General features: G+C 45.5%; 1 protein-coding gene across 1 annotated transcript in view; it reads right to left on the bottom strand.

Moving 5' to 3' along the window:
• The window catches only part of myo1d (myosin 1D), a 98655-nt gene that overhangs the window by 50946 nt on the left and 31848 nt on the right, over positions 1–15861 (bottom strand). Inside the window, exons 12-14 of the mRNA XM_042082503.1 lie at positions 2188–2258; positions 1060–1134; positions 641–773 (exon numbers count right to left, since the gene is read on the bottom strand). Of these exons, the coding sequence (XP_041938437.1) occupies positions 641–773; positions 1060–1134; positions 2188–2258 (279 nt within the window). The remainder of the gene's footprint in view (positions 1–640; positions 774–1059; positions 1135–2187; positions 2259–15861) is intronic.

Here is a 15861-nt window from a genome sequence, read left to right as displayed (position 1 = left end):
GTGTGTGTGTGTGTGTGTGTGTGCGCGCGTGTGTGCGTGTGTGTGTGTGTGTGTGTGTGTGTGTGTAAGTTAGCTGTGAAAATATTGTGACAAGCACACACGTAAAAAAAATCAATACACATGCACACAAACAATTTGGCAAAAGAGCCAACACAGGCAAACCACAAACTGAATCGATGCTGACACATGCACAAAACAAAACACACTTACACTTACACACACAGACATACACACACACACACACACACACACACACACACACAGTTTTTCTCCTGTCTAATGCAATAAAGTGAATGTTGAAAACAGAAAAACAAAACACCCCTTACTAAGTCATATGAAAAATGCATTTGGACACTCAAGCACGGACTCAAGCACAAACCAACACACACCCATACACCCATACAACAGACATAGCAAAGAGTGAATGAACCAGTCTAAAGTATAGCCCAATAGCCCATTTGGTGTCTGAATTAAATACCCTTTAGGTCAAATACAAATCTTAATAGGTTGGAGGTTTAATATTGTTGACTCAACCACATACTAGGCTATTTCTCTCTCTCTCTGTGTAAGGCACACACACACAGACACACACACAGACAGAGAGAGAGAGAGAGAGAGTGTGAGAAAGAGAGAGATAAACCTTGGATGCTAGGTTCTCCACCAGTGAGATCATGGAGTTCTTGAAGAGGGTGGCTGCAGTCAGTGGCCTCTTGGTCACCTCAGTGATGCTGAGCTTCCCCTCGGGCCACATGCCCTTCAGCACAGAGTTGGAGCTACAGCAGCGAAGGAGTGAGGGAAAGAGGAGAGGAGAGGAGGAGAGGAGAGGAGGAGAGGAGAAGAGAGGAGAGGAGGAGAGGAGAGGAGGAGAGGAGGAGAGGAGAGGAGAGGAGAGGGGGAGATAGAGAGGTGGCAGGTGAGGAGGAGGAGAGAATTTATTAATACTTATTCATAATTTATTAAGTAGAGAGAGTGTGTGTGTGTGTGTGTATGTGTGTGTGTGTGTGTGTGTGTGTGTGTGTGTGTGTGTGTGTGTGTGTGACTCTGTGCTTTTCTGTGTACCTGTTGTACAGGAGCCTCTTAAAGTCTTGAAAGAGGGTGTCCTTGTTCTTGTCTATGAAGCCAACAACAGAGTACCTGCAAAGAGATGCACCCACACACACACAAGATTCTTATTTCCCGTTGATGGACCCGGGAGAGGGACACATTAGAGTAAATGAGAGGAGATTACAGTACATTCAGCAGCAGGCCAGCTGAGTCTCCCTTCATCTGTAGCCTACAACACACACACACACACACACACACACACACACACACACACACAAACACACACACACACACGCACACACACACATACTAATCCACACCCCTAAGGGGAAAAGTGGTGCTGCATAAGTGCTTCTTTTACAGCCACAGGACAAATCATATGTACAGCTCTTGCATTCATAAAATACACATCATGTGTGTGTGCGTGCGTGCATGCACACACACAAACACACAGTATTTCTAAAAGGCCAGTATTTGGACACACAAAACCTACATATGCACTACTGGCAGTGAATTTTGACACACGCACGCATGAATCATTCATCAGTGTGCTACAAATAACATAACATACATACACATACAGTAAACTAACACACACACACACACTATTAATGATGTGCCATAAAACAACACAAATGCAAGCACACACACACACACACACACACACACACACAGGCAGGCAGTGACTGACACTATTTCTGATCTGACCCACTCTCTCTCTCTTGTGAGGTAAGGTTTTTTACAGGATGAGAATTGAGAGGGCCAATGAAGTTATGAAGTTATGTTATGAAGGCCAAACCCACACTACCTTGTGCTATGACACACAACTGATGAACCAATGAGAGCGCTGGAAAAATGGACTTGGCTCACTTCCGTGCTCTGCTCACCTAACCTGAACCTGAATCTACTCTGACGCCATCCTGTCCCTCATTCACTTGAGACTGAAGTATTTACCTCTTTCTGTTGGCTTCTAGAGTGAGTCATTTGCATACGGTTAGCGTCAATTGGCCCTGGTGCTTGATATCTGACACAGGCAGAGAGCTCAGGAACATGTGAGCTCATCTTTGCATTCTTAGCTATTGGGACACGAGCCAAGTGCACTTAAATGTCCACTGAGTGTGAGTGTGAGTGTGTACTACTTACACCACGTCCCCAGCGTAGTGTCTGATGCGGAAGTCCCGGTCAAACTCCAGAGTCTTGTCGGTAGGTAAAAGCTGCAGAGAGGGAGAGAGGGAGGGGGGGAGAGAGGGAGAGAGGGAGGAGGAGGAAGAGAGGGAGGGGGGAAGAGAAGTGTGAATAAGAGAGAATGAGTCATTCTTCGTTTCGGCAAATTATTCATTTTTACAGCAGCCCACATCTAACAGATTTTACTAAATGAAATCGTTGTGGACCCATGTGTGGGTTCTGAGTGTGTTTGTGTGTGTGTTTGTGTGTGTGTGTGAGTGTGTGTGTGTGTGTGTGTGTATGTGTGTATCCATGTTTGTGTGTGCCATCATTAGAGTGTGAAATGAGGCAGTCTTTGTTGCCCTTGGTTGGAAAGCTGGCTCTTTCCTAGTGTTTTTCCACACTGCAACGTGACTGGGGTTAAAGGGACACGCTTGTGGTCAATGGTGCAGAAACGCATGCCGGATAAAAATACCTACATGCTGGAAAACACTCTGAAAGTCTAGAGAGACACAGACTGAAGGAGAGAGAGAGAGAGAGAGAGTTAGAAGAGAGGAGAGAAGAGTGATACAAGAAAAAAAAACTGGGGGAAGTAAAGATGAGAGAGACGAAGATAGAGTAAGAGAGTGACGAAGATGAGGCTTTGCAGAGAGCAATATAAGGAGCGAGTGAGTGATTGTGAGAGAGAGAGGGAGAGAGAGTAAGAGAGAGAGAGAGTGCAGTTGAGATCCGTTCCTATACATAATATATGAGCAGTGAGCTTTTATCCCGGGTGAGACAGCAGTGCTGGGGAGCAGAGCAGAGCAGAGCAGGGACTGCTGTATGTAGGCCACTGCTGGAGTGCAGGAAGAGCTCAGGGCACCCGCACAACTCTCTAAACTTACTCTCTGTACTCACTTGGTGTGTGTGTGTGTGTGTGTGTGTGTGTGTGAGAGAGAGAGAGAGAGAGAGAGAGAGAGAGAGAGAGCGAGAGAGAGATGGAGAGAGAGAAAGAGAGAGAGAGAGAGAGAGGGAGAATGATGTGTGAGAGACGCAAAAAGTGTGTGTGTGTGTGAGAGAAAGTGAGAGAGATTGTGTGAGCGAGACAAAACTATATATACTATATATCTATATACTAACTATATATACCAAAGATTCTAGAATCTTTGATATATACTAAAGGATAAAGCAACTGAGTATTGTGCGTCGTCTCAGGTGTGTGAGTTAGTCCTTCTCTTTATGCAATGAATTTGTGTATGCATGCATGTGTGTCTGTGTGTGTTTGATTATCATGCTTCTAATTGTGAGGTTAAGACTCCTCTGAAGGTGCAGAGCAGCTCCCTTGAGGATCTACTGCGGCTCGTATCAAGGGCAGCGCTAGCGTTAGCATTCACCTTAGCGTAGCGTTATATAAGCCCCACTGCCATTCATAAAATATCGCACCAACATCAAAGAGCCACACAGCCCAAGCACACTCATTAAGAAACACATGCGCGTTTCATCCCTCCCCGTACACACACACACACACACAGTACACGCACACACACAGACACACACACACACACACACACATGGAGTGAGCGGACTGACTGTAGTTATATAAAGGGAGGGGATTAGGAGGTCGTGGTAAAGTTTCCCTGCTGCTGCTGTGTCAGTGGAGTGCTCTTGGGGCCAGCAGTGTAACATGCTGAGCAATTGAATTTCACAAAGTACAGTATGTAGGACATCTGTAGCGCTACATCCTCAGTACTCTGTGGAGGCTAACGGTTTTGCATTTTTGCATGATAAGGTTGGAGCTAAAAAGTAAAAATACGCAAGCTTACTTTTAAAAAAAATCATAGGTAATAATGCTTACCGGTACTGTTTACTGTCTCAGAGAACAAGAACTAATTTGGTTAGAACCATGAAGAAACAATAAAGTCTGCAATAACAAACCATGACCGATGCTCTCTAGTCTAAGTTGAAAGTCACAACAATGTAATGTCAACGATAGCACTTTAAAAAGTAACAGTGCAGCTTGTGTGCATCTTTACACTGACAGAACTCTGGTTAATGGACACACACACACACATAGCATTCTCCTTATTTCAGGTACAGGTGCTATGATACAATCCTCACAGGTTCTTACTGCATATGTTTATATATTCGTGTTGGCTGATGCATTAAAGTTAACACTTTAGCCCTCCTCCTTGATGCTATCGCGAAAAGTTCAACACTTCCCCAAAACCGCACTATGACTCCACTCTAATCGATGTGAGGACCCAACAGCACTGCCTGACCCTCTATTGGCCCAGAAGAACACCAAGCGGCCTGGATGAGTCACCCTGCAAATTCCCACTAACTAGCTCCTTACCCCAGGGATCCTTCCGGGAGGCGTCCAAGGACGCTCTCCCCGAATCACATGGAGAATGTCACTCCGAATCAACCTCAGACCAGTTCCCAAATCCACTTGCCTTCAAATGTGACTCACAGATATTTGTTTATTTTTTGACCAGCTGGTGAAAGACATATGACGGTGATGTAATCAGAACACTAAAGAGACTGGCAGCACTGTAACTTTAAGGTCAAAGCTGCTTCTTGGAGTTAAACGTGTATTTCTTTTTTTAAAGGTAAGGCTATTTTGGGGGGCAGTGGATGATTCTCAGAAACAGTTTTTATCCGTGGATAGTTCTGTGTCCATCTGGCAACCCAAACAGACAAAACAGCTAAGTGCCTTAACATCAGGACAGTACAGAGGCAACTCTACTGGACATAGAGTGAGTCAAGTCAAGTCAAGTCAAGTCAAGTCGGCTTTTATTGTCAATTTCTTTACATGCACTGGTCATACAAAGAATTGAAATTTCGTTTCTTACTTTCCCATGCAGACATAGACATGCTTTAAATACAGACATAGACATACTATGGACATAGCCATAGACAATAAACAAAGGTGATTAAAGGTGATTGAAGATGCTATGTGAAGGTGAAGTTTTTTTTGTTCAAAACATCCAAAAATGATCTCGCAACAGAATATATCAACAGGATGTGAAGATACAACAATTTTGATGTAATGTCAATAATGTCTATGCTCTTGGTTATCCAGATAACCACTTAAGTTAGCATGGTTTTGCAAACCAGCTAGCAACGGGCTGGCTCTCTTGTAACTAGATGTACTACTGCAGTGCGGTGCAAAATATGACCACCGCCCAGTCCTACACATTCAAAATAAATGCAAAAATAAATCATGCTTGTCATTTACCATTTGTATCTCCTACTTTTGTGTAAGTAAATGAGTGTGTTCAAAGTGTGTGCTAACTCTGCTAACTACAATTTCTGATTCGGGTTAGGGTTTGGGGTTGGGTTTGGTTAAGGTGTAGCCTGGAGGACCAGACCCAATCTGAAAGACTAAGGGTCTGGCCACGAATAAAGTAATGGCCCAACTCGAGGGGCGGCACCAAGCACGCATTTGAAAATCTCAATGCACGCAATTGGATAACACTATGCACTTTAGAATGTCATGATAGGGCCCGTAGTGTTATCCAATTGCATCGAAGTCCGGAATCAGTTAACATTGATCGTATAGGGCCATTCTAAAGTGCATTCTAAAGTGCATCGTCACTCGTCAAAAGTCTATTCTAATTTAGTAGGATGTCCAGTTCACATTGGGAGGGGTTTCGTTATCAAACGTGGAGTGCATGGCGCAACAAGGTGTTCCTAGGTTTTTTAATCAGTCATATGGGTGTGTAACATCATTTAAACCAATGAGAATGACATCTGTCATTCCCTTTAACCCTTTTGTTATCCTCAAATCTTACCGACACTCTTTATCCTTGGGGTCAATTTGACCCCAGCTAAATAAACCCTCAGAAAATGATTATAATTCATATTGTTACACAGTTTTTTTGTGACAGGTACTTAACAAGAGTGTAATAACCACCATCAAAAGCCCTACAAAACAATCCCCCCCCCCCCCCCCCCCCCCACACACACCCCTTTTTGAACCTTGGAACCCTGGCTGGCAATATTGCCCATCCAGTGTCAGCAGCCCAAAGGCTTGCTGTTGCTTTGACTTATACAGTCCTGCCAAAATGACTTATATGTAATATGTACTTGTGTATGTAATAATGATAATAACAATATGTTCTCATACTATTCAAATAATAATATCCATAATGTGTCAAATATTTATGTATTCTATGTTTCATACAGCTGGGGTCAATCTGACCCCAAGGAACATCAATGTACAAAATATTTGTACAGGACATTGAAAACAAATTATTGTACAAATTTCATGCTAACTCTGTTGTACCCTTCAATTGAGGAAAAGTCATGAAACATGAAGCAAAAAAAAAAAAAGTGAACCATATATTTTATGATGTTAAACGTTGCTTGGGGTCAAATTGACCCCAAGGATAACATGAGGGTTAACAGCGCAAAGCGCGATATGTGAAATAAATGCATCGGTATTTTGGCATGCAACGGCGCTTTTGAAGGAGGCTGCTTGTGAGACCGTATGAAATAGTCATTCTTAAACCATGCTTTACTAAAACCTAGCATAGCCTTCACGCATTTGCACGCATTTGTCTATTTTTTGAACTCATTGGCAAAGTGAAACTAACTTCACCAAGGTGTCAGTCAACGAAGACAGTTATATGCAGTTACTTTCACTATTGACTGACAATGGGTTACCATCAAAAACATATGCTGGAAAAAGCAACACTTACCCTAATATTGCTCAAATGACTGAATAAAACAACATTTATCCTGCAGAGGAGTTGCTTATATCACGTGACAGTGCGTCTTCAGCTGTGCTCCAATTTGCAAATGATGGTGAATAACTACTCATCATGAGATGTACAGTATTTCTTAATATATTTATTCTAATTATGTTTCCCATTGTTATCGTGCAATTTGTAATGTTTTGCATGGACGTGCGCTGGTGGTTCATGAATGATAGAAGGATGGTGCGTGCACCAATATGACTATTGACAATGTGCTCTTAAAATAACATATAAACAATTCACCATAGACTTCTGACCAGGGGTACAATAGCGACTTTTAGACAATGCGCCAGGCCCTTCCCTAGGTTGTTAATTGCCACACCCCTGGGCGCATTGTTTAAAAAATAAACGTGCAAAATACCGAATTAAACTTTGCGCGGGTGGAAAACGAGTTTTACACCATGCGCTGCTGTGCAAAATACAGCCCTCTGTCTGTCATCTGTTTAGCTTGCTTCTGGCCCGCCTACATCAGATACACAGATATGATTGGTTCCCCGCGATGCAAGGGGCAAAAGTTACGTGCATCATTACTCGTTGCCAGAGTCTCTCGCTGAGCAAATGCTTCTGCGAGAACTCTGGATTCCCAGGGTAGTTAAGGTGTTTGACTATCAAAATAAAGTGTTGAATTCGGGATTCTTGATGGAAACTTGACATAAAAAGGTCATGACGTATTCTGACTTCAGAGTGAACATATTTCATGTTTACTGTAATAAAAACACAAATATAAACATCCTGTTGAGATGTATGCTTTCCATGTAAGCTATTCTAAACAGAAGCACCTGCTGGGTGAGAGAATGTGAAACAGAAGCTCCAAATCCTGATTGGAAGTGACTCTTCTTCTACCCTGACAGCAGTAACTGGTTAAATGTGTTCAGAGACATCCATCATCCATCTTGGTCTCAGGCCGTCTGTGACAGCTGCTGGAAGCGCCCGGGGTGTTAAATGGGATCTGGGCCTGGCACGCCCTGATTGGGCGGGCCGGTGGGTGATTGACAGGTTTGGACGGGCTTCCCGTAGCAGGTGGGGAGCGGGGGTGGGGTGTGGCTGTGTGTGTGTGGGGGGGTGTAAGCTGCCCTGCAGGTGCCAATCATAGCCAAGAGCTGGTCTGCATAGGGAGAGGGGCACAGGTGGTAGGGCAGGAGGCAGGGCCACCAAGGGGGAGACCGGAGCTGGAGGGATGAGTGTGTGTGTGTGTGTGTGTGTGTGTGTGTGTGTGTATGTGTGTGTTAATGTCTGAATGTGTGTGAAAGTGAGTACATGTATACAAGTCTGTGTGGGTGTGTATGTATTTATTTATGTGTGTATGTGAGTATGGGTGTGTGATAAAGCCAGTGTCTCTGTTTATGCTTGTGTATTAAGAGATGTGTAAGTGTGTGTGTGTGTGTGTGTGTGTGTGTGTGCGTGTGTGCGTGTGTTTGTGTGTGTGTGTGTGTGTGTGTGTGTGTGTGTGTGTGTGTGTGTGAGAGAGAGAGTTTATGTTTATGTTTGTGTAGACAAACACAGGAAGCAGAAGATGATGAGGTGACGAGATGGCGAGAAGTGGTCTGACAGTTGCCAAGGGTACCAGCAGGGGTTCAAACATAAGGGCTGCCCACCCCAATAACACGTGTTGGGATTGCCATTAGCCACATGTCACTAGCACAAATACACACGCACACACACACACACACACACACAAACCAATGGTCCATCATAACAGCCATAACTCAAGGGGCTTGTGTGGCACCTGTGGCCGTTGTGTGTGTGTGCGGGTGTGTGTGTGTGTGTGTGTGTGTCTGTGTGTGTGTGTTTAGCGTATCCACTGGAAGCACACACTGATGATGAGCATGTGTGATGGCCGTAATCCTCTCAACCATAGAGTCCACCTGCTCCCACCCCACTATTGGCCCATTCATTTCCTTAGAGACAACTGAGGAGAGTCAGAGAGTGGTTGTGTGTATACGACTGTGTTTATGTGTGTGTGTGTGTGTGTGTGTGTGTGTGTGTGTGTGTGTGTGTGTGTGTGTGTGTGTATGTGTTGGGGAAATACTCCAAGGCAACTTATCTTGTCTGATCTGGGGGATTCGGATGAGAGAGGTTCGTCTGTGTCTTTGTTTGTCTCTCTCTCTCTCTCTTAGTTTCCCTCCCTCTCTCCGACTCTGCTTCACTGTCTGGTCTGTTTCTCTCTCTCTTTCTCTCCACCCTGATGACTCATCCCTCTGTTCATCTCTCCTCATCTCCAACTTCTTCACTCACTTCCTTCCTGAATATTTTTTGCTCTGGATTCTGCCAGCTGAAATTAGACACTGGAGACAGTGCTACTTCTGGTGGTTGCGTGTGTGCATTTCTATGTGTGTGTGAGTGTGTGTGTGTGAGAGTGAGAGAGTGTGTGTGAGTGTGTGTGTGTGAGAGTGAGAGAGTGTGTGTGTGTGTGTGTGTGAGAGTGTGTGTGTGTGTGTGTGTGAGAGTGAGAGAGTGTGTGTGTGTGTGTGAGAGTGTGTGAGTGTGTGTGTGTGAGAGTGAGAGAGTGTGTGTGTGTGTGAGAGTGAGAGAGTGTGTGTTTGTGTGTATGTGAGTGTGTGTGTGCGACTGTGCGTGCTTGTTTGTGTGTGTGTGTGTGTCTGTGTGGTAGGGATGCTAACTGATTAACTGTTTGAGACAGATGAGGATAGGGGATGACCGAGCCGCCTCAGAGAGAGCTATAATCAATCCCAGGGCTGCCCGGCCAATCTGGACCTGACGCTAGTCCAGTATCCATCTCCAGCCTGAACCACAGATGGCCTTCAGGACCATCACACAGGGCTGGATGGGCATGAGTGGGCATGCGGAGGAGTATGAGTAAGAGTGTGTGTGTGTGTGTGTGTGTGTGTGTGTGTGTCTTTGAGTGAATGAGTGCTGTATATTTGGTGTCATTATCTATATATATATATATATATATGCAGTAGTTTTTTTGCAGTGTGTTTTTAAGTGTGGTGAACGTATTTCTGGAGGTGTGTGCATGTGTCTGTCTGTACCTGTATGTGTGCACGTGTGTGTGTGTGAGAGTGTGTGCGTGCATCTGTGTGCGCATGTGCATATGTGTGTGTGTGTGTGTGTGTGTGTGTGTGTGTGCATGTATGCACTCGCACTATGAGTGTTTTAGCTGATGCTGGTGGATGACGGGGCATACTGATTTCATTCAGCTATTCTGGGCTCTATGGCATTCCCACTCACTGCACCATCAGCATCTACACACAGACCCACACCAACATCTCCCAATGGACCCATACAGAGCCTGACTTTCATGCCAACTTACCAGTGTTAATGCCAGTCTAATGCCTTTCGCATGTCTCACCTTCAAACACTGAACCCAAACCCAGAAATCCCATTATGGTGTCAAAATCCAATTACAGCCCTCCGAATGTGTGTCACCACCTCATTAATTAGCACCTTAGCTGGAGCGGAGTTGCGGATGGAAAGGTCCTGCACAACAGGCAGGCTGCGGTGCATTTAGCTCCTGGAGAGAATGGACTGAACTCTCTCTAGGTATAAAACACAGTAGCCCGCATGCTGTAGAGAGCCCAGCTTTTAGCATAGTCAAATACGGTGTTACTATGAAGTCAAGTGATACAGTAATTAAGAAGACAATAATATAAAAAAAATAAAAACTCAATAACACTAACCCACAACAAAGCTGAATTGTATCTGTACTTATAAGAACACTTTATTAGCGCTTGTGGTTAGATGCTAATTAATTATTATAAAAATGATAAATCAATGTGTATATGTACTATGTGCATGTGTATCTGTATGTGTTTGGGTATGTGTAAGCTGTATGTTTATTATATCAGTGAATTAACTATGTACAACATCACATCATTCAGTAACCCCCCCCCCCCCCCCCCCCCGGGCTTCCAGCTAAAACGCTAGCAGTTCACTGAGGGCCAACTACTCGTGCGGCCGCCAGACGACTCGATGGGATATGGAGAGGGACCAGTCTCCCACTCCACACGGGTCCTCCTTTTGCTCCAGCCACGATGAGAGGACGCTCTCTCTCTATCTCTCTCTCACTTTCTCTTACACACTCTCTCTTTCTCTCCTCTCTGTCCTCCTGGCTACCTGCTGGCTCTCTGCGGCCAGAAACACTGATTGGAGATCAGGGGGGGGGAGTACACACGTGACTGCCGGCCCCATTATCTTAGCGGAGGGGCCCTGCTTGGGCCGACGCGCGTCAGCATCTCTTCAAGCTGTCACATGTGTGCGCCTGCTGCAGCCCACACGTGCACATGGAGAGAGAGAGAGAGAGAGAGAGAGAGAGAGAGAGAGAGAGAGAGAGAGGGAGAGAGAGTGAGAGAGAGAGAGAGAGAGAGAGAGTGAGAGAGAGAGAGGGATGTGATGATGATGATTATGATGATAATGGGGGGATAGACAGAGACATGAGGAGAGGAGTGAGAGACAGAGGTGTGATGAAAGGTATGTGTGAGAGAGAGGAGAGACAGACAAAGGAAAAGGGAGAGAAAGAGAGAGGCTAAAAACAGAGAGAGAGAGAGAGATGATGATGAGAGAGAGACACAATGCCTGTAACATAGAGCTCACAGCATGAAGGCCTGTGTCAGCAAAGAAGTGCAATTAGCAGTGTGACGTTGGGAGTGTTAAAATAACACACATCTGTAAGAGGGAGAGGAACCAGGGGAGAGAGAGAGGAAAAGTGAGGGAAAGTTAGCGAGAGTGGGAGAGAAACGGAGATCACATGGTGAAAGCAAGTAGAAACGCTAAAAAGACATGAAGAGAGAAAGAGAAAGAGGTGGAGAGAGAGAGGGATGTGGAGAGAGGAGAGATACAATGCCTTAGAGGTCACGAGGTCAGAGGTCAGAGAGCTCGCATGAAGGCCTGTGTCAGCAAAGAACAGAAACTAGCAGAGGTGGAAAAGTCCACATACCACATATCTCTGTGGCAACCATCCGCTTAAACCAGATGATTCTAATCAGCATAACTCTTCAGCTAGGTAGAGCAGGTGAAATCACCTGTGTTAAGTGCACAGGTAGAACCAAGAACTTTTAATTTCTGAAGCAGGACTTCAACACCTCTGGAAACTAGAGACGGCAGCAAAATCCACCATATAGTCCCTACGTCAACATCATCAGTTTATCCTCAGAGAAGAACGGCAGGCTTAGGGCTCTTTATGACGCCTCATAAAACAACCACTGAAGGTGTTCTGCAAGAACACTCTGAAGGCCTCAATACATCACAATGCTAAATACACACTTAAATACACACTTACACATAACCTACACACTGTTTTTAAAATCACATAGAGGAATAAACAAGCATCAAGTGTAAACATGCTATCTCTTTCTCCCTCTTTCTCTCTCTCTCTCTCTCTCTCTCTCTCTCACACACACACACACACACATACACACACACACACACACACACAAACACACACACACACACACACACACACACACACACACACACAGAGATGTAGATTACAAGAATAGTCTGTTTAATCAGCACCTGGAGCTGTTGACTGGCTCTGTAATTGGAAGTGAGTTACTTAAAAGAGAATTCTGCCAAGTAGTTCTAGCTTGCAAACAGACGAGTGAGACTTTGCGAACACGCTCTCGCTGTCTTGCGGGTGTTCTGAGGTTGATGAAGTTTGAGTTCTCACTTCAATCTCCCCGAGGAAACCGGAAATTTTAAACACTTTTTTTACAGCTAAGAAAAGCCGAAACGGTTGAAACCTCATCTACTTTTGTCTATCCCAACTAGTTCAGACGCTTCTGTAAAACCTGACATGGCTGAAAAATGAAGAGAGAGAGAGAGACAGAGAGAGAGAGAGAGAATGGATGGAAGGGAGGGGAAAAGAAATCAATGCATCCTAAAACAACCCCATCAAATTTCTCCCGTCTCTGCGGGGTTCAAGAGCGAGAGCGAGACTCCCACCCCCACCCTCTCCACCCCCCCACCCCCCTCTCCACCTCCTCCACCCTCTCCACCCTCCCTGTGCTTATTCACGGCTCAATTTCACATTATCTCGCCGCCTCCCTGGAGCAAACCATCACCAGAGGCTGGACAGGGTCTCTGGTGACCGATACCGTCCAGCACATGTGGGCACAGCAGAACATCAGGAGTACAGACTCCCTCCTCCACAAGAAGGAGAGGAAGAGCAACTGTGTGCTATAATGCTGCGAGCACAGACAGATTGGCTTTTATGTTTTTTAAGATGCCACTGAGTCAAATAAATAAATAAACAAGGAAAAAAATAAATAAGTGAATAGCTAGGCTTATTAAACCATCCCTGCAGACCTTGGCAGGCCTGAATGAAAGAAGAAAAAAAATCACACATAAAAAGGAATTTCAAGGCGCTTCCGAAAGCAAAAGCATAAACATTGATGTTTAAAAAGCTCCTGGCCTTTGAAGCTGATGCCGCCCGTGTGTTTGTGTGTGTGTTTGTGTGTGTGTTTGCAACTGTGTGTGAGACAGAGGAGAGACTGATCAAGCGGTTCCTTCTCTCTGTGTTTCCCAATGATGAAGGGACCAGGAGCGGGGGTTCTGCACGGAGGCCGGGACTGCTGACTTCGAGAGCCGCGCTGCTATTCGCTGACGCGCCGTGACAGTCGGCTGGAACATACGGAGCTCATGTCAGCCGTCACGGCTAACCATGAAAAGATAATGGGGAGAGGCGACGCCGCTGACACACACCACAGATCTGTGCGCACCAGCACAGCTACAGTGACAGTGTACACAAGCATGCACACACACACATACACACAAATATACACAGACACACACACTAACAAACACACACACACACACAGTCTGTCTCTCTTTCTTGATCGCCACCTCCTCCCTCTTTTTAATCTATTCCTGCCTCACTAAGTTGGCTCCTCGCCCTGTCTCTCCCTATCTCTCCCTCTCTCCCTCTTTCTCTCTCACACACAAACACACACACACTTACACACTCACACACTCCTCGCTAGTTACCAAAAAAGAAACTGCATCGCGAAAAGCGCCTGGAGTCATTGCATCTGCAGAGCTCTTGCATACTTTGAATCATCCAAGGGTGAAAACGCTTTTTTTCTCTTTCCCTGCCCTCCCTCGCTCTCTCTCTATCCCTCCATCTCTCTCTCTGTCTGTCTCTCCATCCTTTTAAAAATGGAGACTGCAGGGAAAAGAGGTAGAGGCCGTGAAATGAGAGGAACTCACCCTGCTAAAATTGTCAGGACCTATGGCCCAGCTTTCTGAAACATTAGCCACCCCTGAACTGTGTTGGAAAGTAGTTCACACTCACAGAGGGCACCTCACAGTGAGGCATCTTAGGATACGCCTGCGTGCAAAAATAACTTTATTTAATGGAAGAAAGATGTCCTTGTCCATTTCGCCAAAAAAGGACCACTCTAAGGACACTGATGGTTTCCTGGTCCAGTTTAATGTGGCTTTAGATAGGTCTAGATAGTGGGTCTAGATAGAACCACACTGAGGTACCGCTACAGACGTACTACACAGTTCCTCAGAAGACATTCATGCAATATTAAATTGCACTCTGATCTAGATAGAACTACAATGAAGTACCGCTTCAGACGTACTGGTTAGTTCCTGCTTTGTTCCCATTTAGAACGTATATGGAGCACATGTCCATGTGGAACCATCTGACAGGGTTCTTTGGGCCAGTTGGACCTGGTACCCAGGATGTGAGCGAGAGCACAGACCGGGCTTTCGGCTGCAGCGCCCGTGGGACAGCAAAGTGGATCAGTGGTGCGGCTGCTTTGTTCTGGTTGGCTGGCTGCGTGACACAGATACATCCTCGTACACACCAGCCCCATTACTGCTCGCTGGCATTCGGAACATTTGAAATCCCCCTCTCTCGTGTGTACATACACAGACACACACACACACACACAACACACACACATACAGACACACACACACACACACACACACACACACACACACACACACAAAGCCATTGCTATTCTCCTGGGCTGTGTTGGGATGCTGCTGTTCGCCATGCTTTTCCTCATCCACGTATTGACCACGGATGTATTATATTCAGTACACACACACACACACACAAGGGGACACACACATGCCCTCAGCGTGCTCACACATACAAATACTCACAGTAACACAACACTGCACCCCCCACGGACACACACACACACACACACACACACACACACACACACACACACACACACACCCAGCAGGGTGTTACTGAGCTGATGTAATTGTGCAGAGCTACAGAGATACCTCCAAAGCTGGGGTCCACCTCCTGCATGCTAAATGCCAGGCAGGCCGGGCTCATTATTCTGACTCCCAGAGAGGAGGCTGATTATTCATAGGCCCTGACACACACACATACACACACACACACACACACACAAACACACACACACACACACACACACACACACACACACACACACACACGTCACGCCTCCTGTGGCTGCTTCTCTTCATCTTCTAAAGGTCCAAGAGGCAGACAGAACATCCACCCTGGTCCAATTTGATGTCCTGTTAGGACCAAGGAAGTGGCTGCTAACTACCTTTTGCTAATGGAGATGCCCTTTCAATTAAACTCGTCTCCTTCCTTTCCTCTTTATCTATTCTAGCCATGTTCCATATTCTCTTCCTGTTTTCTTCACCATCTTTAACTCTCATTCACTTACTCTCTCTCTCATTCTCTCTCTCTCTCTCTCTCTCTCATGCTCTCTGTAAAATATGGACAAATCCACCACCCTCCTTCATCATCATCATCATCATCATCACTCTCTCTTTCTCTCTCTCTCTCTCTCTCTCTCGTGCTCTCTGTAAAATATGGACAAATCCACCACCCTCCTTCATAATCATAATCATCATCATCATCATCATCATCATCACCATCATCACTCTCTCTCTCTGGTCAGTGTAGTGTTAAAATGATGGGCAGTCTGTCTGTCCGGTGGAGCAGAGG

This window comes from Alosa sapidissima, chromosome 24, assembly GCF_018492685.1.
Source record: "Alosa sapidissima isolate fAloSap1 chromosome 24, fAloSap1.pri, whole genome shotgun sequence".
Lineage (NCBI taxonomy): Eukaryota > Metazoa > Chordata > Actinopteri > Clupeiformes > Clupeidae > Alosa > Alosa sapidissima.
This window is presented reverse-complemented; position numbering and strand designations above follow the sequence as displayed.